Raw genomic sequence first — 26,894 nt, 5'->3', positions numbered from 1 at the left:
CATTTTTGAATACGAAAATGTTAGGTTTTTCTTTTATTCTACAAAAAATAGCCTATCCTGGGTAATAAAATATGAAAATCGTGGGAAATTAGTAGTCGTCCTCAAGTAGTAGAAAATTCTAGGCAATACTGGCTTCTCCGAACAGATATCATGACAGAAAACAGTCGTTGGGTGCCCCTGATTGATGTAAAGTGTATACAATACGAGGCCATTTGTACAATGACCTCAGATTTTACTTCTACGACTTGAATCCTTCACGGTTTTGCTTTCTTTGGCAAATTAGGACCTTCGTTATTTAAACCTCACTGGGATTACAAATTAAAATATGAAAGGCAAAACGAAAAGGATTCTGGTCGTCGTAGTGAAATGACGCCATCGTGAACTTTTTGCGCATCTTAATGCTACTGATTCGGTGCAAATTATTGTACTAAATCACAGTCAAAGCGTATTCTTGAAAGCTAGTTGTAACCCTCGGGAAATTGAGCAAATACACGAAAACTCTCTCGTTACACTAGCTGCCATGTGTCTGATTTAGAGCGGAGTGGTGCAGATCGCTTAGCGTTGGGACTTCTGAGTCTTTTCTTGTGGCTGATGGGTGTACAGAGACTAAAGACTTGAAAAATGTGTTTTGTAGCAATGAGGAATAATTTGAACTTTTAAAGCGACTGAGATTTTTTTCTTTATGCCTTCCTTCAGAAAAAAAATAAAGCTGTGAAGAGGGACTCTCTCTACGATTTTGTTTGAGGGGAAGGAGCCGCTTTACGCAGGCTATCTTTTTCTTTTCAGATGCCGTATCTGTTTAACGTTATGTCGAGAAATCAACTGTTAGGCGTAAAATACCAAAAATATAAAGCATTTTTCCGAAGGTAGCAAGGAAACAGTCATCTCAGTGTTCGTTTGCGTAAGAGAGACTGTAAAAGAGCTGCTAAAAATTAGCTAATAAAAGTCGTAAATAGCAAGGGCCACCGTGCCAAAAATCACTAAAAAACGGTGGCAGGTCCTGGTAGATCTTTGTAATCAAACAGTACAAAAAGGAATGCTGACTGTGCAGTAATACCACGCAGATGTTCTGCGTGATGAGCCCGACAAGAACGTCTGCGTGGGAGGCTAACTGTGCAGCTGTGAGATTATGATTTCTTCCAATATTTCGTCATGCACGGCCTGACTTCTTCAGGGAATGACGTACTTAAGAGAAAAATCGTTACAATTTAAAAAAGCCAAGAAACTGAAGGATATGACAACAAAAGACGTCTGGTCCTTTGTTTACGCCCTGTTTAAAGGTCTTAAAAAGCACGTACTTGCCAGCTTTTAGTGGCTTGTTTTGACCTTTGGTCCCTCGAGTCCCTGGTGTGTTCATCGCGTGAACTAGTCGTGGGTAACCTGTGAGGGGAGGAGACGGGTGTACAAATTCTATGCCCTGGAGGACTGGGAAATTTTCTCCAAAGCGCGGGCTTCTGGCAAACATGGCGGCAATGGAGGTCGAGGTTTATCCGGAATTTAAAGAAACTTTTTTCCTTCTTTCGGTAGCACTATTTTCTTTTCAATGTAGCTTGAAAAATTTTTAGATGGAAAGTGGCCAAAATGGAGATATTCATGGCAGGATTTCAAGGGTTTTAGATACCCTGCTTGAGATTTCAGAAGCGGAGGTGGTGCTGCAAGACAGGCAGAGCTCGCTTCTGGCGGATAGAAGTCGCATAGACGCGCTACTTCTTGCCATAGAGTCAAGTACTTCTGAACTACACGAGCTAATAGTGATTAGAAAAGACAAAGATAATTCCAAGGATTCAGGGAACACAAGTTTAACCGAGGTTTGCTTTGTCTTTAATTACTCTTATAATATTAAAAGTGAAAACGCGCGCGTCTTCGTTTAAGCTTACGTTCTTAAGAAATCTTACTTCTTGCTCCATTATTTAAGAGTTCCTTGTGTTGTAGTTAAGCCTTAAAAAGCTGCAAAGGTCTTAGAATAATTGATTTTGTAATAAAATCAAGTTTGAGACAAAGATAAATTATTCTCTCAACTACAAATTTCTAAGCAGAGAAAAACACTATCCCCATCCGATGTTGTCTGCCAGGGAGGGGAGCCATGTATTTTCATTATGCAAGCTGGCATGTTCATCAATAAGAGTAATTGATGCTCTCTTTTTGGCTCACTTTGGTCCATAGGGGGAGGGGGGGGAGGGGGCTGTTATGGCTATGTGATACCCTCCTTCCTAATCGTGTCTGAGGTATGTCTCTCTGTGATAGGAAGGTAATTTCACCAAGGCTTTGTTTACCCCTGGTACCCAGGAGCTAGTGTCAGGGTACTGGCACCAAAAATTGGTGTTTACTCTTTGCGTACCTGATGTGTAATAGTATATTTGGTCCGTTTTGCCTGGCATGTCAGATGCTATTTGGAAACAAGACGGTTGCTAGAAGTTATGGTTAGGGCTGCAATAACACATTTTCTCACGATACGATACATATCTCGATACAGGTGCCACGATGCGATACACAATACGATACATCATTACATACAACTTACAAGTGACGTAATCTTACTCAACTGCTTTGAAATCATTTATCTACCAACACGGGAAGACATTTTCTGATGAACAGCATGCTTTACCCATGGGCGCGCAAGACTGTGTCAGCTGACAACTAATTAGAACTAGACAATGTACGCATGTGTTTGTGCTGCCACCTTGAAAAGCACATGTCGGATGGGAAGCATGCAAAGCTATACGAAGCAAGGATAGAATTTTCTTGTCCTTCGTTTAATAAATAGCTAAAAAAAGGCTTTGATTTGTGCAAGGAGTCATTAAAGACAATGATTTCTGAATGTTGATAAAGAATCATAATATCGCGATATGTTGTTTAACTATCGATATTTGTATCATGGCAAAAAATATCGCGGTTCACCGGTGTATCGTTGCAGTACTCGTTATGGTATCCAAATGTAAAAGCAGTAGATTGCCTCAGCACTAGCATAAAATCTGCACAGTCAAATCCTGTTAATACGGACAGTGAACGGTCCGTAGAAAGTGTCCATATTGAGTGGGTTATGTTATTAAAGTCAAAAAACACCTATTATTAGAACAAAATACTTAAGTAACCGAAGAGGACATTAGCATTGTCAAATTAAACATCTTCAACTTTCACAATTTAAATTCATCATTCCGTTGACTAAATCCATGGAAACACTAAAAAAATTGCTCATTTACACACTGCTTCATCAAAATCGTACTCTGCATAACTAGTGTGATGCCTGAAAATAGTCCGAAATTGATGTCTACAATTTTTACCAATCCTCTTCTTTAGACTGGTTTTGGTCTAATTAGCACGAGAAAGGCTAAAAATGAGTTTTGCAACAAAAAGGGCATATTTTCCGACTAATCGGATGTAATAAAACAGCTTTTTTGAGGGTGCAAAGAAAGTCAGTTTTACAGCCTGCCATTCGGGCAAGCTGTAGCTAGCATGTACTAGCTCACAAGTCATTTCAACTAGCCCCAAAATGCTTTTTGATTAGCGGGATTGATTACAATCCTCCTGTAATTTTAATTTTCGGGAATTTTGGGCAAGTTAAGAACAAAAACCACTAGCCTGTTAGCAAAATCCACTAGCCCCAGGCTATCAGACAGAACTTTCTTTGCATGCTGTTTTTTGTTTTTTGGGCAAGTGCACAAGCCAAACTTTGGAAATCTATTTCAATCTTTTTCTCCTGCAATCTTTTCCCCTTAATTTGCCTTTCTTCTTAATAAGCAGTTTTGTTGCCTATTTTATTGTCTTTCTTTTGCATGGAACTTTTTAGGAAAGGGACAAATTTCTTCACATAGTTGTTGGTAAATAGTACCTTTTTTTGTGAATGTAACTCTGTTAGGATTGATCAGAATATCCAAAACAAGGTATCAGTGGAAAGATCTAATTCTTTGCTGGTAATGTTGTTGCTTACCAACTTATTTACCTAGCTTGAAAGCTGAATGGGTCCAGGAAGGAAAATATGCATTGTTCCATATGGAACGAAAATGACCAAAGCAGTCATCAAAGGGTTTGAGCTCTGTATTCTGGAATTTGTGTGCATCATTAATTTTTTATACGCATGGATATTATTTTAGCAGGACTCAAGAAATACAAGTGGAGATCTTACAATGGATGGTTCTGCTTACGATAATTCCAATGACCTGATTGATTTGAGTGATGAAGAATTTGATGAAGCAATGGCTGAGGTAGATGCATAGACCTTTTTGTGAGGCATATTGTCCTTAGTGACTAAGTTAAGCATATCATGTCACCTTTGTGGGCAGAGGTTCACACTCATGCGATGGTTACCCCGGTGATCCCTTTGTAGAGGACTGGACTAGGTGGGTCTGAGTGCACTGTAGTGTGAAGTTAAATCAAGCCACCTGGTCCAGATGATAGTTAAGGCCATTTGGCCAAAGTAACAATTTATTTTCTTCGCTTGATCTTCAATGTATGTGTACACAATCAAAGATTTTGGCGGTTCACATTTCATGGAGTGCACTTCAATCACAATTCACAGAAAAGTTTTTCACTTTATCACTATTCTCAAACACAAAGAGTGGTCGATCACGGTGTCATGAAAATAAGCTTGTTTCCCTCTTTATATGGAAGTTTCCCCGGGATTAGTTCATCCCAGAACTAGATTTAGAGAAACATAAATGCTGTTATTACATAATGTGTTATTTGCTTACACAATACCTGATTTTGTTTACTACATAGGTTGACATTGATGAAATCTGTAATCAAAGCCAGATTGAATCCCAGAGTCCAAATGATCACAAAGATTTTAACAATGGATCATCAGAAATTAATGGTGATTGTTACTGTAACTCCAAAAACCATGTACAGCTAGAATATTTCAAGAATGAGGCCCTGCCAGGGTAAATTCCGACAAGCAACATGGCCCAAAGAGTAGCAACAGCACATAAAATGAAATCGTGACAAGAGACAACCTCCCTCGGCCAAATTGTGACAGTGACGGCAAAGCCGACAGTAAGCAACAAGCATTTATAAACACCAACACAAGGCGTTTTAAAATTCAGACGGGCGACATGGGACCCCCCCCTCCTGGAAGGGCCTCAGGAATGCTTATTGTGTTGTGGTCAATCACAGAAAAGATCAAGACACACGAGCAAGCCAAAAACTAGCATGTTCTAGGCTCCGAAATAGTCAGGTCCAGGAGGATTGACAAAGTGCGAACATGTGGCCTACTGACCTCCTTTTTACACTCTGAAGGGATTAGCCCTGTGCAAAATACTCACGTGAGAAATTTGAAAAAGATTCCCACTCATTGACATTTCAAATGTGTGAGAGCTGAAATCTTATTATCTAAAACACACACGAAAAGTGGGCAGAAGAGGGTCAAAAAAGAAATGATTACAGGCTCTCTCTCCTTTCCTTTTTCTCCCTTCAAAAAAGGGTGGCAATGCCGCAATGCGGCGGTCTGGTAAGAACACTGGACAATCTTGAGACAAACGATAACCAAAACGGTGATGAACAATCTTTCATAATACTGGTATACGGCCTTGTGCCATATTTTCAAAATACTGTACAGACAAGCACACTCTTATTTCCATCAGAAATGACTGAAGTGAAACCAGATCCTGAACATGTTGAGGTCCTGAAGAGGTATTTTGGACACTCCAAGTTTAGGCCGTAAGTGAAATTTATGATTCTATTTCTTTTAGTTGTCTGGCTTGATTTGTGTCAGATTGTTTGCTAGACAAAACAACTGTTGTGGAAAATTCCAAATGTACAATTCACCACAATTTCAGTACCAGTATTTTCTTCTTAGCATGTTGTGTCATTGTACTTTGCCACATTTTTTGTAACTTTCTTTCTTTAGTTTGCTGCCACTGACTGTCAACTTACCAGATTTGTTTAACCCTTCTAAGAATTTGTTTGAGTTGTAAAATGGTGCCCATTCTGTATTGCTTAAAAAATGAGGACATAAACCATTATTATTGCATTTATAATTAAGCTTCCAACATTTTTAGTTTATTAGTACAGTTTCTTAGAATATTCTTTAAACAAAATGAAGAACTGACCAAGACATTATGCACTCTTGACTGTTTGCAGTAGTTTCATCAGCTATTAAATCACTTAACGATGTTTTTTTTAATGTTTCAGCATGCAGTGGAAAATAATCAATGAGGTTCTTAATCATAAAAGAGATATGTGTGTTGTTATGTCAACAGGTAATTTAATCAAACTTCTTAAAAGCTAAGTCAATTACTAATATGCTCATGCCCGTTAGGGATCAACAAAGTCATGGCCGCAAAGCACATTTCAGTATGTTGTATTGTAGTGGCTTTTTTCTGTGGAGTGTGTTTTTCGTTTTCTTTTTTGCCGCTCCATTTGCATCCCCTTATTTTCCACTGTAAACATACTATGTGACAGATACCAGGACAACTCAGTGTGGGGTGGGGACTCATGGCTGGGTCGCAGGGATTGCCAGCCGTGGGAGCAGTTCTCTGTCTAGGGGCTGGCTGTTCGCAGTGGAGGCCTGCTAACATCCCAGGCACCCATCTTCCTTACATTGCAATGCAAAAGATAGTAACTGTTTAAAATGGTATGTGTGTTTTTTCAGGTTATGGTAAAAGTCTGTGTTATCAGTTTCCATCACTGTACACTGGTGGTACTACCGCTGTCATCTCACCATTAATTTCACTTATGGAGGATCAAGTTGCTAAGCTTAAGTAAGCATTGAACTTAATCACCAAACTTAATATCTTATTAGTATGGGTAATCGTGTTTGGAATTTATTTGCTCTTGTGTGTGTTTTCAATATGTATCAAAATTGAACAAGAAAAGTTGCATGATTATCTGTCATTTTAATAATATACATGAAAAAAAAATTACCAGTTAAAATAAGTGGTACCTGATTATAACAGCCACCCTTGAAACCCTAGAAACTGGATGCTTATACCAGGAGCCCATCTTTGGTCATGTTAAGGTTGCCATGAGTTGCAGCATCTGATTGATTCTTATTATTTCTATTGTTTATTAGCCAATCACAGTGCTCCATTGCCTGAGATATTTGCATTATAATTCCTCATTTTTACAGTGTGTTTGCTCAAAACTGCAGTGCTCTCAGCCAATCAAATTCAAGAAATCATCATCATTCTAACATCTGTTACGGTGATTTTGTTACAAATAGTTATGTTGAGTCCTGGGACTCATCTTGTGAAAAATTCATGAGTCCCAGTTAAAAAAAAAAAACACAAGGAGTCCTAAACTGAAAATTCTTGGGTTTTTATGTAACCAGACAGTTAATCTGGAGACAGATGCCAAAACTCTTTATTACAGTTTACTGAAATTAAAATGTAGTCCTTCTATACATTTAAAGCACAAAATACTAAAATAAATATGCATCTTTAAATAACAGCCACAGAAATCATATGAACAGGATATTATGCCAAAAAATCTTCAAATCGATCGATCGTTCTTTGCATCCTACGGGACGCATTTCATGAATTATTTTGCCTCTTTGGGGATTTTTAGGTGTCAGTGACACAGGACGTAGAAGTAACAAAATCACTGCTGTTACATTTGAGATTGAAGCCTCATTTTACTACCATAACCACAATACAAGAAAGAGAACAGAGCAAGATTAAGAGCCATTAATTATTTTACAATGAAAATGGCCTAGATGCAAGCATAACAACAAGGATCAAAAGTTTTCTTGTTCTTCTGCATGCAGTGTTAAGATTGGCATTTCACGTATATTCCATCAGGCCATATGGAGTCTGTTGCAATTTCATTGATCAGTATTCATTCATCCTGAAATAATTATTGAGGTTATTAACATCATTCTGCTGTTCCCTTACAGGCTTTATAACATTCCTGCTTGCTATCTTGGTTCAGCTCAAACCAATAATGCTGAAGCAAAAGCTGGTGTTTTGAGGTACAATAATATTATTAAAATAACTTCCTTAATACATCACTTTACTTGCTGGTTCTAGCTTTACACAGTTGCCATTGCATTTTCCATAAATTGTGGCAATAACTTTTTTGCTTAATACTGAAAAAGATGTACCTTTGTACTGTCAATCTGTTTTAAAAAAATTTAGTTTCATGTAGTGAAGTTCATGTAAGACTAAAACCCAAGGTTGTGCTCTAAGAAAAATTGAATGGAGCCCACTGCTCCAAAGCTAGGAAATCTTGGGTGCCCAGCATATCATTTCTATGAAAAAACTAAGACTTTCTAGCCTCCCAAGGGGCTACTGTTAGGTGCTAGGGGTCAGGGGCCACTGGGCTACCAGAGCACAGCCTTGAAACCTGTTTTTAAATTGCCAATCATTTTATGCCTGCAGAGGCCAATAACCTACAGTGTGCTCCCATACTTCGCCTATGCATTTTCACAGTCTGATCAAGTTATTTTTAACAACATTTTGGAGCACTTTTCCCCGCGAAAATGGAAGCTCTGTTCTGTATGCGTGGGCATCCATAGTACGATAATTACAAAAAGATGAAGTAAAGGCTATCAAAACATCAGAAATACTATTTCCTAGCCTCTGGTTTATGATGACTGATTGATAAGACTTATTCAATATTCAAAATTTGCAGAAAAATGGATCTAAAAATAAACTTGTCTGTGAAAATGTAATTGCTTGGACACAATTGAGTTGCTCACTCTGCTAATGGTTGCTACTGGTAATTGCCAATATGTAGTTAATTGTTTTTTTTTTTTTATTTTCTGCATAGGGGTGAGTACAGAGTTGTGTACCTGACTCCTGAATATGCCTCTTTGGATACTGGATTCCTTGCACAGGTGCAAAACTCTGTAGGTAAGAAAAAGTTTGATAAAAGACACCATTTCAATGATAATGAGAGTCAAGGATTGAATGTGAAATGAGGTAGTTTTCAATATTTGGTTAGGGGCAAAAATTACCCCCGTTCATCTCTTTGTGTTCGTGACTAGGGTCTTCATCAAACTCAGTTGTCATCTTCCTTTATCATCTCCGCTTTTAGATTTCCTTGAGGCCCCAGTTGTTCAAAAGGTGGATAGTGCTATCCTCTGTGGAAATCTCTGTCCAGTGGATAGTGCTTTATTGGTTTCCATAATACTTATCCACTGGATAGCAATTTATCCAGTGGATAGCGCCATCCAACATTTGAACAACTGAGGCCTGGTGGTTAGGTCTTGAAGCTACGTTAAAACTTGTTTTTCTCTCACTTTGTTGCACTATGTTCTTTTCAAATCCTTTGGTTGTGAATTATGTTTTTGTAACAGGTCTGACCTTAGTGGCAATAGATGAAGCTCATTGTGTGTCTCAGTGGGGTCATGACTTCAGATCTTCCTATCGCTCTCTTGGATGTATCAGGGATAAACTGCCTGATGTAAGGAAAGTCTTTTCTGATCAGCAGAGCATTTCCACAAAAATCAGTTTCTGTGCACATGTTTTGTAATGTCAACATAGCAATGAAAGCTTTAAATATAGCAGGAATTTTTTTATCCCAAAAGTGCAAGCTGTCATTGTTTTACTACTTAGCGTGCAAAGAAAGTCAGTTTTTACAGTTTGCCATTTGGGCAAGCTGTAGCTAGCATGTTCTAGCCCAAAATTCATTTCAACTATCCCCAAAACTTTTTCATGAGCTGGATTGATTACACAGTTATTGTGTAATTTGAATTCCTCAAAAAAACTTCACTTGCCCATCGGGCAAGTTGAGAACTGAATTCACTAGCCCAATAGCAAAATCCACTAGTCCCGGGCTATTGGACACTACTTTATTTCAACGCTGTTACTTCATGGCCACATGACATCTAACAATTAAATTGTTTCCTGCAAAAGTCTCTGATTGAGAACATTGCAAATTCTGTGACATCAAAGGTAAAACTGCATGGTTATGACCACTTGCCAAAATTAACTTGCTTTAATATGTACATGATATGTACAAAAGTTTTTCTTCATGGTAGGTATATCAAATAACTTAATGACTGGTCAACTGGTCCCTTGGGAAACTAGTTTTTATAGTAACTTTTTCCTTTGAGGCCAGCCCTAAGGTTTTATGGTGTACTTTTAAAACTCTAATGTCAGCATGCATATTTTCCACTCTGTTCTCCATACATTTCTTATTGTCCTGATGCACAGACTTTGTTTAACGATTTGATTTAATATTACTATTTTACTGTTTCAATTTTCTTATTTTAGGTACCTATCGTTGCATTGACTGCTACTGCCACTCCTGTTGTTAGAAAAGATATTTGTCAGTCTCTGAAACTGAGAAATGCTTCTTTTGTTTGTACTGGCTTTGACAGGTGAGTAGCATGTATTGTAACTAAATAAGTAACCACGCAGGCATATTACTGTCTTGAATATGTCTAAAAATAGTTGCAGTCTAAGGCAAATAGTGACAGGTAATGTTTGGATGATACTAAAGACATTTAGATTCTAAGACAAGAACGACTACGAGATTATACAATTCTAAGTATTGCTTACATGTATGCCAGCATTTTGGTGGGAAAACATGAAAGCCATCATCATTGTACTGTGTTTTTTAGCAAAAATGTCCCAGTGATCAAATGTCAGAAGTTTTATCACTTTACAATCAGGAGAGGGGTCAGTCTTGTTCAAATAAAATATAACCATCATAAAAAAGTAAAATGTGTCTTTCTGTGCCCAGTCTAGTGGCTTACTTTATCCTCTGAGTGGCAAGGAAATACCATAAAATTCGGAAAATAAGTCCCCAGGCTCTTATTTTTCAAAGGCCCTTTTGGAGGGCTGATATTCGGAGGGGCTGACATATGAAGGGAAATTTGCATTTCAAAATCAGCTAGGCTTATGCTGGGAGGGAAATTTTTTTGTCTCAAAATCAATTGGGCTAGCTGATAGTTGGAAGGAAATTTATGTCAGTAATTTGCAGAAAGGTTTTTACTGAAACTGCCAGAGGTTGTAGATCTTACTAAAACTCAGCCATGCAAGTACCTTGTTTATGTGGTACGAGGAAATCCAGGCCAAGAGTTAAGAGTGAACTACGCAAACAACAATATACTCTGACACCTTTTGACTGCAATCTTTTGGCACATGTAATAGTTCTTTGGCCAATGCAAAATTTGTGTGTTATTGTACAGTTTTTGCCTTGTTTTATTTTGAATTTGAGGGCAATTTCAAAGTACAAGCCCCTAGGGGCTTATATTTTGAGGGGCTATTTAATGGAGGGTTTTTTGCATCATGAGTTTGGAGGGGCTTACATGTGGAGGGGCTTATTTTCGGAATTCTGTGGTAGCCCTGCAACCATATTTATTTTTACTGCTTTACTCTTCATGGTAGAATCCAAATGTTTCAGTAGACTTATCTTCAGTAATTTTCAGGCATTTTGTTTTTCAGACCTAATTTATACTTTGAGGTATTAAGGAAATCTGGCAGTATAAGAGATGACTTTCAGCCTCTACTGATAAGAACGGTTGACAGGTGAGACTTTGTTTTTATCGCCTTCCATTGGCTCCTCATACCATCACCTTTATAATAGTTTAGTTACATAAATATTATTATAACCAAGGTTGAAGTAATAATTTATAACAAAGCTTGTTACCTGCAGGCTGCTGGCTAAACGGTGCAGCAGTTTTTGCAGTGCTGCCTTCACTTTTAGATTTTTTAGTGCACAGCACTTAAGATGTAAATAATGCTCATGAGACAGGAACAAGAGGGAAAGTTACGTCTGGAGGACTAAAAGAAGATTTAAAATGCATCGTAAAGTAAGACTGGTTTAGTGCTGTATGTTAGACTGATAACCAACAGTGCCTAATTATCTTTTTGTTAATGATTTTGTTTTATTTGCAGAACAAAGATTGAGTATTCATTTGATGGTCCCACAATAGTTTACTGCCCAAAAAAAACAGCAACCGAAGATGTGTCCAGAGAACTACGTGGTATGAAGTAACTTATGAAAAAGTTAATGTTTATAGGAAAAACAATTCTTCTAGATGCTGTAGGTTATTTAGTATGCTCATTGAAATATATTATGGGGCCTAAGAAAAGCTTAATGAAACTTGCTAATATTTCCAAGCATTTTTTTTTATGACAGATGTATTTTATGAATGCAATCAAATAAATTAATTCCATTGTCTCTTACTTCTAGTACTTATCAGTAATATGATTATTGTTTGTAGCACTTGGGGTGAGCTGTGAATATTATCATGCTGGTTTGAGCAATAAAGAACGCAGAAGAGTACACCACCTGTTTATCCGAGACGAAATTCAAGTAAGTGCTTCGATTTTTAAGCGTTGTGGAGTGTAAGGTTGCCTATTGAGTGATTACATGGCGTAGAATTCTGTTGTTGAAACTGTGTTGGGGGTAATAACCAGTGGACAAACAAATGATTTGTATGATACAAGTATAACTCCCCTTCACGAGTGTTTCAACAAGATTTAGAAAAAGAAGAGGGAAGGCATTGAAGGAGACTGTAGTGTCATTTTTAAACCCTAAAACTCTTGAATTGTGCTTTCTGCTCATGCCTTAACTTTGGAGGCTGATATTTTGCATCTAGAACAGAAGGCAGGTGTTTTTTTTATCAATTTGTGGCTCTCTATAGCCAGGCAGTGACCACAACATGGCCCGACTAGCTTCAAAAATGGGTTAATGAGAACAATCATACAAAAATGTTTTAGGGAATATTTTGTCTTTTGATTTTATTTCCCAGTGTATTGTTGCAACAGTAGCATTTGGAATGGGAATCGACAAACCAGATGTTAGGAAAATCATTCATTATGGAGGTATCTATGATATGTTCTAAGATTTCAAATCAAAATAGTTGTCATTGTCAAATATAGTCATTTGATTTAATTTTAGTCTCACCTAAAGTGATATTCTGTACTATTGTGTTTTTTCTGCCTTACATTGTATAAGAAAATGACAAAACAAATTTATTGCCTACTTTTATCTTGAAGCTCCTAAAGATATCGAGTCTTACTACCAAGAGATAGGCAGAGCTGGTCGTGATGGGTTAGTATTGGAAGAGACATTTCTTTGTAACAATATTTTTTCTGGGCTTTTGGGTTCTCTGTATGCTGCATATGCAAGATTTTTCCCGTACAGCCCACCTGAATCATATAATATATAATATATTTTCAATTTAGGGTGGAGGGAGGGAGGGAGGGAGGGAGGATAGTGGATGTTATCCTTTGACCTTCACTTTAGGTATTACCGTATGGCTGAATAAACAAACAAGGGTGTATTGAATGGCTTGAAGGGCCTTCCTTTACACCTCTCCATTCTTCCAACAACTTTTGGGGTTTTTTTGCTATTGAAGCCTTGAAAAACAGCTGTCGGTGTTTGATCAGATTTAGTGTCTTAAGATTGTATTTTTCCATACCCTGCAAGCAGAATCTCGTTCCATGGTCCCTTGATTTTCCTAAGAAGTTCGAAGGAGACTCTGCTTGGAGGGTAATCTTCCCATTTTAAAATTATTATTGAGGCATTGTACGGGATGGTATGGTATAGTTTAATTGGGAGGACATTTGTGGCATATAGATGGTGTTAAGTGTACATGTTGGCATGTTTGTAGTCTGCGCAACCTGCGCTTTCACTGGAGGAAGGCTCCAACTAAACTGTCAGCAATGTAAGCTTGCATGTTTTTGCCACAATTTCTTTGGTAAAAGTCAATACATATATTTGAGTTGGAAAAGTATATCCTCTAAATATCTTTTTAAATAGCACATAATTGAATATTTTTGTTGCAGTCTTCCTAGCACCTGTCACGTTTTCTACAGTACTGCAGACTTCGCTTTTAACCGGTAAGTTATTTTTATACCTCACTGTTGTTTAGAGTTTTGTAGTGTAAAAGCTGAGGCCTGGGTTATACTTCGAACTTCACATGAGCCTATTACTATGATTTGTGTCTCACTGAACTCTTTTTATTTCCAGTCACTTGCTGAATGAAGTTTCAGTACAGTCCTTTAAAGAACATAAACTGAGGATGCTTAACAAGCTTGAGCATTATTTGACGACTACAGATTGCAGAAGAAGGTTTGTATTTTAAATATTTGAACACTGTTAAAATCTCTGACAAAGAGACCTTTTTGAAGATGAAAATATAAATTTCTCTCTTCTAAACTTATGATGAGTCCATTTAAACTTTCCCATTTGTCAGTTTATAAGAGTTTCCAACTTTATCTCTCAGTTTTCTTTTGATCATATTTGCATAGAAAAGGCGTGTTATAAATTTCTAATTATTATTATTATTATTATTATTATTATTATTTTCTTTTGCTGAATGAAGGTAACAATGTATTGTAGAAAGCTCAATTGTGAGTCAGTACACCTTTGAACTTAGTTTCGGTATATCAAAATGTCTTATTCTAGACTGCTAGCAGTCCTTCGGAATAGTCGGGTCAGCGAGCATGTAACTTACGTATGAGCCCGAGAGAAACCGCTCTTCAGCTCCCTTCTCGGCTTGTTCGCTCTCTCAAGGTCGGAACACATTAGGCGACAAGTTGCAGCAATAAGTCGGGGCGAAACAAGTCGCACAAATTCTATCTGATTCGATTTTTTGCGACACGTTGCTGCGACAAAATTCTGTTGCGGAGACAAAGATTTTCACAAAAATTCTCCAGTTAACACAAAGCGATTTGTTGTTGCGACGTGTCGCCGCTAAATGTTACTGCAACTTGTTGCCTACTGTGTACCGACCTTCAAGTCTTGCCAAGCCTCGCTCGACAGACTGAAAAGGAGCTGACTGCTAGTTTAGCAGTCTTGTGTTTTCTCGTCTCTTGTTGGGACTGAATCAGAATCCAGAAGTGTTTTCTTTAGTCTTAAATGCTTCATACCCGAACAAAAAACTGCTTTAAAATCTTGACCCAGCTGCTATTTTTACTTCTACAGTTTAAGTCAATCAACTAGTCTGTTCCAGGTATTCATACTGTATGGAAGGTGCAAAGAGGTGTGACAATCTTCCACTCTTCCTCCTTAACTTTTCTTGCTCTCTGACTTCGCGCTGCACTCCCCTATTTGAACGCCTGGAACAGATTATAAATCAACCGGATAATGGTCCAGTGGGATAGTAGTATTTAACCGTTAAAATGCCAAAATAATAAGTTATGGTTTTTCTACTTGTTGATTTGATTCACTTGCCGCCTTATGCCTTTGGTGTTCTCTGTAAACACGATGCTACAAGTAATTTCATTTTTCTTGCGTTAACACAAATCTCCTCTGTTTGCAGAACAATTCTAGCGTACTTTGAGGACAAAGTTGATAAGAGCATTGGTGGTAAAGATGACTGCTGTGATATATGTCGCAATAGGTTTGTATCATGAAAAAAAAAAAAGCTGGGTACGAAACGACCGTAAATCGCTCGGTGGAATCAATCAAGGTGACATTCAGGCGTGTCTAAACGGGAATTTTGTATGGTAGACGCGGGATTCATAGGTAGCCTGATTATTGCCTTAAATAGTCACTGCCACACTGTTATTTCTTTGGTAGCAGCGTTGAGATGTGCAAGGTAGACTTTTTTCACTCTTTGGTGTTAACTTTGTGCGGACTTCATGACCCACCACATGGGCTAATTTTAAGGTGATGTTACACGTAACGATTCGCAACGACGATTTTTAGCGCAACAAAGCTTTGCAATATTGTTGCGATATTGTTTCGAGTAGTTCCAACATTGTTCCAACATTGCAACGCTGTGTTGCGTTAAAAATCGTCGTTGCTAATTGTCTCGTGTAACATCACCTTTAGGTCCTGTCCACATGTATCCGTTTTTGTTTTTAAAAGCGGAGATTTTTTCTCCGGTCTGGCCTATCGTCCACACGCATCCGGCGTAAACGGTCACCGAAAACGCATCTTTTCAAAAACTCTGGGTTTTCGTGAAAACGGACGAAAACGGAGGTTTTCAAATACGATTATGTGATACATCATATACCACAAGCATTACGCATGCTCTGTGAGGGATGCAATCGTCTTTCCATCGTTTCAACATGTGGACCTGTAATTTTTCGAAAACCGAGGGAAAAAATCTCTGTTTTCAAAAATACCCGGATACTTGTGGACGGGGCCTTGGTCGGGCATCGTCCAATGATCGACTGTTACTCGCTACAGCGATGCCAGTTTATGCGCATATCCTTCAAACAGTGACAGCTGTAAATATATCGCCTTCTTTAGGGCCCTTAACCCACATCTGAAGATGGACAACAAGAGAGATTTCACAAAGGAAGCTAAGCTGCTGCTGAATGCCATACTGGTAATTACCTTGATTTTATCTAATCTGTCTTGAACATTGCCTCCCCATGAAGGCGGTTTTAGGGGAGTCGCCATATTTCTTCTCTCCCCAAGGGAGGAAATATGACTTCCCTAACCATACCCTGTTCGGAACATTATACGTTTGTGGGAAACTGCCCACCTACCCCTTCCCTAGGCCAACATTTTGCCCGAAGTGAGAAGTAAGTGTTAATGTTGGCTTAGGGGAGGGGTCGGTGAGCAGTTTCCCAGAAACGTATAATTATCTGCCAGGCGTTTAGATGGTGGAATGCGGCGTGAAATCACGTGAAGTCAGAATTTCGTTAGAATGTAACAGTCTCTGTTTTTTTTTTTGGTATTAGCTGACTGGGAATGGTAGGTTTGGCATTTCAGTTCCCATCCTGATGCTGAGAGGATCAGTAAGTATAAATACGTTTGTGTTTAGGCAGTTAGCTGATTCAGTCGTACAAAAATTACATTTGCTGTATGGTACTTTATAGAACAGCCAGAAAGTGCCGCCATGGCTGACAAAGAAGAAAGAGTTTGGTGCTGGCAAGTGAGTGAACATAACTTCCTTAGATGCAATAAGTATTTTCGCAAAACAGTCTGTAAATAACTTTGTTCATTTTGATGGTCACATTGTAGTCAAGTAATTTCGATTTTATTTTCTTAATAGCTTTCACTCAGACAAATGGTGGAAGAGTTTTGGTAAGAATTTTGTCGTCACAGCATAGAAGTTCCAATACCCTAGCCTTGCCACCATATTTTTTCAATAAGAACCTGTAATTTAATGACTGCAAGATAAAAGAAAATTGCAACAAAACTGGCCATAATGTGTTTTTGGTTTTGCCAGTAAAAACTAGTTTTCTTGTCTCTGGCAAGTTCAAGTCATGGTGTTGTAATAAAGTATTATAAAAAGGAAAAGTACAACTCTGTTCTCATTTGCTTGGACACACCTTGGTACTTTCTTCTGCATGAGAGATGCATAAAGGCGACTTTTAGTAAAACTCATAGACAGTTTGGGATGCCGTCCTCTCATTTATAATTCATAAAATAAAACTAAATGATTATCTTCTGGCCTCGTTTTGTATATACAAGTTCAGGTTGTAGGTGCAGTAATTTTCGCAACCGCAATTAATCTGTTTTAAGTGATGCTTTTTGCCCAGTTGTGAGTAGTACCAAAAATGCGTTCAGCTTACTGGTGATTTGCTGCTTCTTTGATGTAAAACATAGGTCGTCAACTCTTGAATCTTGGTTTTCTTCAAGAAAAAGCTAATCCAGGAGGATTTGGCTCGCTCACAGCACTCACAGGTAAAAATATTAAGGTGATCTTCTGTGGTACCTTTTACACGTAAATTCCTGTATGGTATTATAGAATGAAGCCCCCTTTACGACTTAGAACAAAGTCAGGCTCGCCCTTCAAACTTTGCTACAGTCATTCAAGATGCCTTTTCGTTCTGCTTTTAGGAAAAGGCGAGAAATGGCTCACGGAAGCTTCATGGGACGAGTCGATTAAAATAGAGCTGACACCGAACCAGGTTAGCTAATTTTCTTTGTGATAGTTTTAACTGAAGTAAGTACAACCCCATGTTGTAGTATTGGTAGTGCGTCGGGCTATAAGGAAAACACGCATTGCTTGGTACACTGTGGAACCCCGCCATAACGAAGCACCACGGTACCGAAAAAAACAAATTCAAAAACACTTTCATCTGTCATTTTTACTGACTCCTGCGAGCGACCGGACAAACTATTCGTTTCAGCGGGGTAAATTGTGCGTCGAGACCGTCAAAATCTATTCTTTATAGCGGGGTTCCTTTCCACATATCTTACTGTAATTCTGCCGGGCTTTCAGATGTTTTTCGTCATAACAGGGTCTTCGTTATAGCGGAGTTCGTTAAAGCGGGTTCCACTGTAATGCATTCCGTCCATATCATGCGCACTGGCCTGTTTTATACTCACGTGCATCCTAGCCCGGGACCAGGCTCCTTGGTAAGGAAAAAGGGCGAATGGAGACCCTTTGGATTGTAAGGCGAAGACAGTTACGAATAGGAGATTTTCTCAATACTAAGTAGTGCGCGCGAGTGAACCAGCGTTATTTTGGCGGGAAAACGTGGTAGCCGTCGTCATTTTCAGGCACAGGGTTAGCGAAAATGTCGTAGTCGCGGAAACAAGTTACCAACGGTAGGATCAGGCCCCGGTTGTTCAAACGTTTAATAACGGTATCGACCGGATAAATCACTATCCTGTTGATAAGTATTAGGGAAATCAATTGCGTTATCCACAAGATAGATTTTTATCCGACGGATAGCACGACTCAATTATCATTAGGAGGCTTAACCTCCTTCAATAAAATACCGTAAATCCTCTATTAAGCCCCCCCCCCCCCCCCCCTCACTCTAATAAGCCCCCTCTTTTCAAGGGAAGAATGTTAATAAGCCCCTCCCCTTCCCTTTTAAGCCCCCTTCTCCTCCCCCTCATTATTCTTAACAATTACATAATAGACTGTATTAATCACGACTGTAAAACTTCATTTGTACTGATCCGGGATGGTTTATTCACGTGTCGTGTTTGTTGACCTTGCTAACCATTCTGGTGAAAAAAAGGTGTATAGTTTTTGAGAGTACACACAAAACTTCGAGAATTTAAATCTAATCTTCATAGTGGCTCTCGTCCTCGAATCTAAAGGTCTCTAATAACGGGGCGAGCGCTAACCGATCGGGGGATTGAGGAGGAAAGAGTCGCCCCCAGTCCGTTGTTTCGCTTGCTTCGCTCGCCGGTTTTTTTCCCTTCCTGTCATTTACCTCTTTGCTCCACCTAGGTACCTGGTCCCAGACTATGTGCATGCCACTATGTCCTCCATTTGTGTTCTATCTTTATTAACTCTAAATTTTATCAACTTTAACTCTTTTGGTTGAGGCGTGTAGTGTGTTGTGCATAAGTGTAAGATCAAATGTATTACGCACACTGAACCATTCACCCCTCTCCTGGCTGTTAACCCTTACTTAAATCACCCTGCCTTATGACTAATATAAACTGACTGATATATGTGGGATTGTTTTCTCCACAGGATCTTTTGGCGGCAGAAAAAGAACCTCGAGCTAAGTAAGTTTAGTTTCTTTAATAAAGAATACTCTTCATCATAAGAGAAAGATTTATGGCCGGAATTGGAAATGTCTGCTGTTGCACTTATGAGCTTGGCTTACGTTTCTAACTACGTTAACCCAAAGGAGCAACTTTTGCTTTAACGTGGCTCCAAAGATCCGTTCTTAAAATTTGTGGGATGATGGTTTAAAAGACCTTCTGAGACAGAAATAGATGATAAATAACCTCTATCCCCCAGGGTAATTTTGTTGAATTTCGCTGTGTATCCTGCTTGGCTTATTGTATACTGTTATTTTATACCATTTCCTCATTAACGCGTTATCGTAAATCTCCGCCTGTTTTATGTTTTTTTCAAGAATCATACTCCCTGTCGCTGAGGTCGCCGCTTCAACATGGCACCAGTATCCGAATCCTAGCGCTCAGGTTGCCACGCCTACAGTGCAACCTATACAACAAAAGCCAGTTATTGATGAAAAAGAACTCGAACTTCAAGTAAGAAACTCTCCGATATACGTTTTGTCTGCCAGTCACCGAAATTTTTTTTGTTATGGTTTTAAACAATTGTCTAGTTTAAGTGTTGTGTAGCTTGTGAACAGACGTCCCCTCCCCTCAGTAAAAAAAAAAAATGGGGAAAGGGGCCCTTTCCCGATTTTGTACTGAGGGAAGGGAGCGTCTGTACACAGGCAAAGTGTCGTGTCATCTCAGAAAAGGGGACCAGCTGAGCTGGTTGTTTTAGAACTTTCACTATACGTTTATTATATATTTATATTTCTTTACTTGTTTTTATATATTTATTTTAAAAACAACAGCAACAACTAAAAAAAGAAAGCTTCATTGTGACAAGGATAGTTTTGAAGGAAATAAAATTTCAGTATAGATCCATAATAGCCAGCGTAGCAGTCGTGTCCGTTTCCGTTAATCGAAGCGGGAGAAGCATGACTCGCGAAGAAAGGACCAAAACCCGACTGTTACGCAGGCTAGATCCATAAGGAACTTTTTAATATAGCAGATTTCGAATTTTGCCGGTCCGATGAAGTTGTTTGATCTGCTTTCTATGTTTTACAGGGTTCTTTGTATAGCAAGCTGATGAGACTTAGAACGCAACTATCTCACTCGCTGGATTGTCCTCCTTACATGATCGCTACTAACAAGATTCTTTTGGAAATTGCAAAATACAGGTAGATTACTTTCAAAAGAACGAGACATTTATAGCTACTGAAAATAATACATATTTGTAACGTGTCAGTATGTTGTTGGTAAAATCGTTTTCGGGGTTAAATAAGTATTGTTGTTGTTGTGGAAATTGAATCGTTAAACTTTGACTTGATTGTAGACCATCTACCATTGACGCACTCTTGATAGTAGATGGGGTTTCTGAGAGGCAGTGCGAACGATTTGGGGAGCAACTCGTAAACTGTGTGGCCACTTTCTGTAAAGAAAACAACCTTGAAGCTGACAAGTTCAGTACGGATCAACCCGATTCAGGGAGCCCCACAACATCACAGGTATGTACTGTAAGGTATATTTTTCAAGTTGGGAGGAAGACTCGCCCAAGTTGTTTTGCTTTGCTGTTGCGTGTTTTGATTTTCCCGTATGGAGAAAGGTCGGTAATACAAGTAAGCTCATAAATGGACCCACCGATACCGGTAACCAGTGTCGCCACTGTATGCTGATGCTCAAACTTGCTCTTCATGTCATAAAGTAAAGCGGGCACCAGCTATTGTCCTCTCATTACATTACATTACATTACAGTACAGTACAGTATAGTACGTTACGTCTTTTCACGTCCCGTCACGACACGGCATCACATCACGTGACATCACATTACAATTGCAGATTATCGGAAGGCAAGCAGATGTATGAGTTTCCGTGTGAATTTAAGGTTGATGGTCCAGGTTTGAGGCCTCCCCCTGTTTTTCGCCCGCTTCGGCTGTATACTCTTGGCCTTTTTACTGTAATTTAACCTTGTTTTATTCCGAAGCCGATGTATGATAAAGATCAATCGATATATAATTTTATTTATCACAGAGTTACGTAGCAGAGCCCGTAGGAACTCTTCGACGTGAACTGAGTCAGACCGTTATAACCACGTATAACCTCTTCCATGAAAAGCAGATGACTATTGTGAGTATTTCTAAACTACACATTTCATTAGTAGTATATGGATGTAACCATAATTAGATTGGACTGTTTCCATTTAAGTCGATAACAGCCAAAAACAAGGAAAATAATAAAAAGTACATGACAATTTAGTGGCAGCACTTACACCAAATGGTTCTTTGTCCATCGCTGTCATGTCGGATTGAAGTGGACTTTGCACTTGTTGGCTTTTGAGGCGAGGAGAAAACCGGAGTACCCAACTTCAAACTTAACCCACGTATGGCGTCGCTACCGGGAATTGAATGGCTGCAGTGGCTGGAGGCGAGTACTCTCACCACCACGCCACCCTTGCTACCCTTGTTTTGCTCTGGCCAATCAAATCGACCAAGAGGTTCCAATAACCCAATCAGAAGCTGAAGTGGATACATGCAGCTGGTGCAAAGCGGCTAAGGGCGGGAAAATATTGGACTACATGTCAGACTTTTTCTTGCGATCTAACTATCCCATGGATGCTATATTGTAATCAGTAAATCTTTAATTCTACACTACGTTTGGCGTTTACCGAAATACTAAAGCGCGTTCTCTATCAATAAACTTGATCACAGAAAGAAGTCGCCAAGTCGCGGAACTTGGTTGAAGGAACAATATTTGGTCACCTTGCTGATGCTCTGAAGGCTGGGTATCCTGTGGATTACAAGAGAGGTACGTGTCTCTGTAGTTCTCTAAGTGACCGATTCCCTTTCCCATTATCCCTAGTATTTACCAAATCAGTGAATAGCAATTTTCGCGCGTTTTGATTGGCTCCCGTAACTCGGAATATCCTTGGCTATTCACTGTTTTGCGACCGGAGCCAAGATGGCGTCTCGTTTCGAGACATTTTGGGAAGACGAAATTTGTGCGAGAAATGAAGCGGTCGTACAAACAAAATAATACCAAGAAAGCGACGAACTTTGGCTTGTCGGGATTAACTGGTTAGGTAGAAAATTTTTTCATGCTGAATTTGCAACAAAATTGCAAAATGCCCTTAACAAAATCCCCTAAATTTTTGTGAATTGTTAACACAGTTCCTACTAAGTGACGCTTTTAATTTACAAAAAAATTACTTTTTCAGTTTTATCCAACTGATTTGGTAAATACTAAATCAACTATCCCCTTCAGGGTCGGTGAGCAGCGCTGTATATATATTTAGTATATACACACTCAGTGATCTTGGTGATATAAGCAATCTGATTGGTTCGCTATCTCGGACTATTCAACAATATTCACCTCCTAGTGAGTGGATAATGTGTGAGCTTGGTCTTTTTCCCATTTTTTAAGAGAACGATCTTTTAAAAGTCGACAAAATCCTAGGGCTGACCTTTTTTAAGGCAAGAAAAGACTTGGAAGGATTCAATACGGCGTTTTCCAATTTACTGTGGCTGAGTTTTGTGGTCGATGGATTGTTTACAACTCCCGTGTATTCGCGTCTCGTTGTTTCCACCACTGTCCACCTCCCCTTCGTGAGATAGTTGTATATTAGAGAGATCAAGATTCACGTTTACGCCAAACGGCAGACGTGAATTTGTACCAGGTGACCAAATTTTCCTCTTATTTTCCTTTTACTCTTTATTGTTTCTACACAAAATAAGTAGCTTTATGCCAGTTTTAACCATTTGAATCGTTCGGGACTGTTTTTATCTTCTTATTTTCTGTTCTGAGAAATTCTCAACTTAACGTGTGTCTGACGTTTGTCGTTTGCGGTAAACGTGAATCTTGATAATCTCTCGATTACTTTAATTTTCTCCTTGTCTTTGTCTTGCGTCCTTTGGAGAAACAGTCACATGTTGCGGGGTCCAGGCTAACTAACCAGCTAATTAATCAGCTTCCCCTTTCTTTACTACAATTATATAACGATCATGGCTGCCGTTGTAGCCGAATTTTCTTTTTTGCCGGAGATATGTGGTCCGGAGACCAAAGTTGAATTTTCTTTGAAAAGATAGACACACACCCAGTCCTTACCAAATGCATCACGGAGTAAACACAGCGCTTTCTCTTGGGAGGCGATTTACCTGCGTTTTGATACTCATAGTGACCTTTAGATTGGACGAGGAGTTAGAGAGGAAGCACGACAGTGGTAATTAGAGACAATTATGTTTTCACAAGTTTTACTTTCGCTGGTTGTGTTGCGGCAAATAGAGGAACTCAAGGGATAAGATTGGTTAGCCTTTTGATCGTATTACCTTTCACTTGCTTTACTATCTTGAGAAAATTAAGACACTTCTTGTGTCCTGAGGTTTAGTTTTCTGGGCTCCTGCTGGCTGGTTACGCCTTTGAAATCGTACAGTAAGAATCTAAAGAGTTAAACATGGAGACTGTTACTCTAAATGGGTCATCTGTTATTTTTAACACACGTTTCTATATTTTGTGTAGCCGGACTCACCGATGACATCCAGGAGTTAGTAACGAAGACGATCAGATCGCCTCCTATCAATTCAGGTATAAATGCATCTTTTCTTGTTCACTCTGAATACGGTAAATCCCCGCAACTAAGAACCTGAATTTTTCCAAGTTAGCCTAAACAGGTTCTTATATAGATGGTAGTTAGCCCAAGTTTAGATTGTTTAGGCTCTTAAATAAGTTCTTATTTTCTGAAGGAAAAAAATACAATATAACTAAGAGTATTTAGTGGTTCAGCTTATTCATATAAAATCTGCATACCAAATTAGAATTTGTGTAGAAATGATCATAAAAAGAAGAACCAAAGCATTGACCTCAAGAATTTTGAGGTCCTGCTTCCAAAGAGGGTTCTGAATGTTGACTTAATTCATCTTGTTTGCCCAAGTGCGCAGAATTTATTCATATATTTTAGAAAATAAGAACCATTTTCAAATTTTAGGCTTAACAGGTTCTGACATAGAGGGGGCTTAACGGGCAAATTTAACTTTTATGACAGGTTCTTAAAATCCAAGAGTGAAGTTCTTAGTCGCGGGGTTTTACTGTATTAGTGTTCAAAAAACCTTTGGTTTAAGATCAGAAATTTGCTAGATTAAGAATAGGACATTCAGAGACTATTTTTTGCACGCCGTTTTTATTCTTGCTGCGGAAAGGGTTTCGGGTTATCGCGCAGTGTGTGGAGTATTAATTCCACAAACTATCTCCTCATGTGGTGGAAAGGTTTTAAGAAACCAGTGTACTGAAATGTTTGATATTCGTAGAGTAACGAGAAGCACGTGATCCCCATCTCACGCCCCCCATTACTTTGCTTTCCCGTGTCCACACTACATTTCGCCCTATGTAAGGCTTGGATTGTGGATTCCAGGCTGTGGTTTGCGGATCCCAGGAACTGGATTATTTACGGATTCCTTGTCATTGGAAGTTAGATTCCAAGTTCCTTGAGTTTAATTCCGGATTTTAAAGCCCAGGACTCCCGATTCCATAAGCAAAAATTTCCGGATTGCGGATTACCTTACATGGGGTTTAAATCATAACCTTTAGTCCGTTCGCCCCTGTTCTGACTTCGCCCCCTATTCTAGAACGAGGAATATTACATTTGAAGCGCGCTAAATGACTCGAAAATAGGGAGGGAGGAAGTTATCGTTTCAAAGGGAGTGTAGAGAAAGCCTTGAAATTTGCTCACGGTTAATGCTTTAAGCCATCTTAGTTTTCACAATAAATTACTGTATTTCTCTTTTCTTTTTTTAGACATAAGCAAGTTATCAGTTATCAAAGAACGCTTGCCGGATCACGTTTCCTATGGTCATATTAAACTGGTCATCGCCATTTTGGAACTGTCACTTGGGGTGGCGACTTTTAGCGGATCCGATTATCCTCTTAGCCAGAGTTCCTTTACGTCCAGCACCCGACCAGTGAAAGCCCCAGGGAAGCCCCCAGGGAAACCCCACCCTACTCCTAAAGAAAACGCCGCGAGAAAACTACCGGTCTGGCTGTCTGGAAAACCTGGAGGAAAAAGAAAGAATCCCTTTTAAAATGCGGGGATATTTGATCCCTTTGAAGGTGTCTTGTTTGGAATATTCAAAATTTGAGTTTAAATGTTTGCGACATTGCTTAATACATCGAATGAGGATAATATTTTCTTGTTCGAAAGATATCATTAAAATACAAATTAAGAGAGTACGTCAAGTTAGTGCCAAATCTCGTGGGATTCTTCAAACTTTCGAGTAATTCTACGTTTTCTTAGACGTACAAGAACCCATCAAGGGAATTCTAAGTTCTCTTTGTCGATTGTCAGCAGTCGTATATATAAACAGTATAAATATTTTTGTAAATAAAAAATTAGTTGAATGACCATTAGTTTGTCTGTGTTTTGGTTTAGGTTCTTAATTTTTTCTGGCGAGGAAAAGGTTGGAGGTTTGTTTAAAGCGGAAAGTGCACTTAGCTTACCCCCAGCTACTTAAGAATACAGGCACTCCACTTATATAATTAGAAACAAATAACCTAAATAGAAAATAACAGGATTAATAACCCCAACTGACAGGAGGCAACCAGGTGGCTATTTACAAGCGTGGCCGAGGATTTAAACTCTGGACAACCGAGAACAAATCCAGCAAGTAACCAGAGCAAGACTCGAACCCGGGACCGCGGGATTGTGAGTCCGAAGCGCTGACCTCTCGGCCATGTTGTTAACTTTCGATCTGTTTTTTTTTTTTTTTTTTATAAGAAACAGAGAGGGATAATAGGGAGAGGGCATGACCTCAGCCTTCAGTTGAACTGAACTGAACTGTACACTGTTTTGCCCTGCCTCGTCTTCTTGTCGCTTTCTTTCTTTCCTCCCGCCTGAATCAATCTCTTCTTTTTTTTTCGAGTCCCACGATCCTACCCTATACCTGGCTCTTTCGGCGCTCTCCCCTTCCTACCACCCTTTCTCCTTCCGATTTAATTTATTGGCTTCGCAAAAAGATGTAACTATATATACACCTAATTGCAATAACATTGTAACAAAAAAATCATAAAAGGGAAAATTTTAAAAAAGGAAAATGCCAAAAAGGAATCAACTAGGCTTACTAGTAAACCACTACAGGGTACATTCATTTGCAGCAATAATCTTGAACACTGGCGTGTTTAGAATATGTACGCCACATACAAGAGTATTAATGGAATTACTCCATCATATCAGTTAAGATCTCTACAGAGAGAGCAAGCAACAGCGTACAACCTCAGGGGCGCCTAAAAGTTAGATTTACCCAGTGTAAGAACAATACCACTCAAGTGTGGAAAACGTTGACTGATAGCATTTTAACTTCCGAGACACTCGTCGCATTCAAACGCGGTACTGCTGTGTAGCTTTTAGACTAGACTATAATTTGTATGCACATACAAGTGGTTATTTTTACTAACTAATTTATTTATTTTTGTTTGTTGATTTATTCTCGAGGGTACTAGCTCTTACGAGCTACTCTAAATCCCAGTTAAAATAAAGTTAGCCGTCGAACAGCTAAAAAAGTATGTCCAAAGTAGCCAATAAGAGTGCAACCATTGCTTTCGACTCTTCTCCTTTCTTCCTCCTCGCTCTTTCTTTTTCTCCT

At 38.9% G+C, this 26,894-nt stretch overlaps 2 protein-coding genes across 3 annotated transcripts in view; both read left to right on the top strand.

The window, feature by feature from the left end:
* Positions 1-26,894, top strand: part of LOC140935788 (WD repeat domain phosphoinositide-interacting protein 4-like) — a 135,233-nt gene that overhangs the window by 108,290 nt on the left and 49 nt on the right. The gene's annotated exons all lie outside the window — the stretch shown is intronic.
* On the top strand, positions 1,458-25,656 carry LOC140935776 (bifunctional 3'-5' exonuclease/ATP-dependent helicase WRN-like). 2 transcript variants are annotated; one of them, XM_073385340.1, is made up of 32 exons: positions 1,458-1,808; positions 4,095-4,202; positions 4,717-4,810; positions 5,577-5,652; positions 6,127-6,194; positions 6,587-6,695; positions 7,829-7,903; positions 8,704-8,786; positions 9,233-9,339; positions 10,152-10,258; positions 11,328-11,411; positions 11,781-11,869; positions 12,110-12,201; positions 12,641-12,713; positions 12,888-12,942; positions 13,680-13,733; positions 13,864-13,965; positions 15,158-15,238; positions 16,096-16,174; positions 16,533-16,589; positions 16,671-16,726; positions 16,847-16,878; positions 17,404-17,481; positions 17,638-17,708; positions 19,238-19,272; positions 19,629-19,764; positions 20,338-20,450; positions 20,606-20,777; positions 21,301-21,396; positions 21,978-22,074; positions 23,782-23,847; positions 25,054-25,656. In XM_073385340.1, exons 1-32 carry the CDS (start codon positions 1,566-1,568, stop codon positions 25,335-25,337), a joined length of 3,072 nt encoding a protein of 1,023 aa, XP_073241441.1. In that variant the 5' UTR covers positions 1,458-1,565; the 3' UTR covers positions 25,338-25,656. The 2 variants fall into 2 exon arrangements, with proteins under 2 accessions (XP_073241441.1, XP_073241440.1); XM_073385339.1 differs by having other exon boundaries at positions 4,092-4,202.

This window comes from Porites lutea, chromosome 4 (genome assembly GCF_958299795.1).
Source record: "Porites lutea chromosome 4, jaPorLute2.1, whole genome shotgun sequence".
Classification (NCBI taxonomy): Eukaryota; Metazoa; Cnidaria; class Anthozoa; order Scleractinia; family Poritidae; genus Porites; species Porites lutea.
Note: the sequence above shows the minus strand (reverse complement) of the source record. Positions and strands in the feature narration are given on the sequence as shown.

What these genes read in the sequence shown, in the direction of transcription:
- LOC140935776 (XM_073385339.1), top strand. Translation starts at nt 1,566, where the DNA reads ATGGAAAGTGGCCAAAATGGAGATATTCATGGCAGGATTTCAAGGGTT. An exon ending in TGGATCATCAGAAATTAATG is followed by an intron (nt 4,811 to 5,576) that starts GTGATTGTTACT and finishes TATTTCCATCAG; the next exon opens with AAATGACTGAAGTGAAACCA. An exon ending in GGAGCCCCACAACATCACAG is followed by an intron (nt 20,778 to 21,300) that starts GTATGTACTGTA and finishes TATTTATCACAG; the next exon opens with AGTTACGTAGCAGAGCCCGT.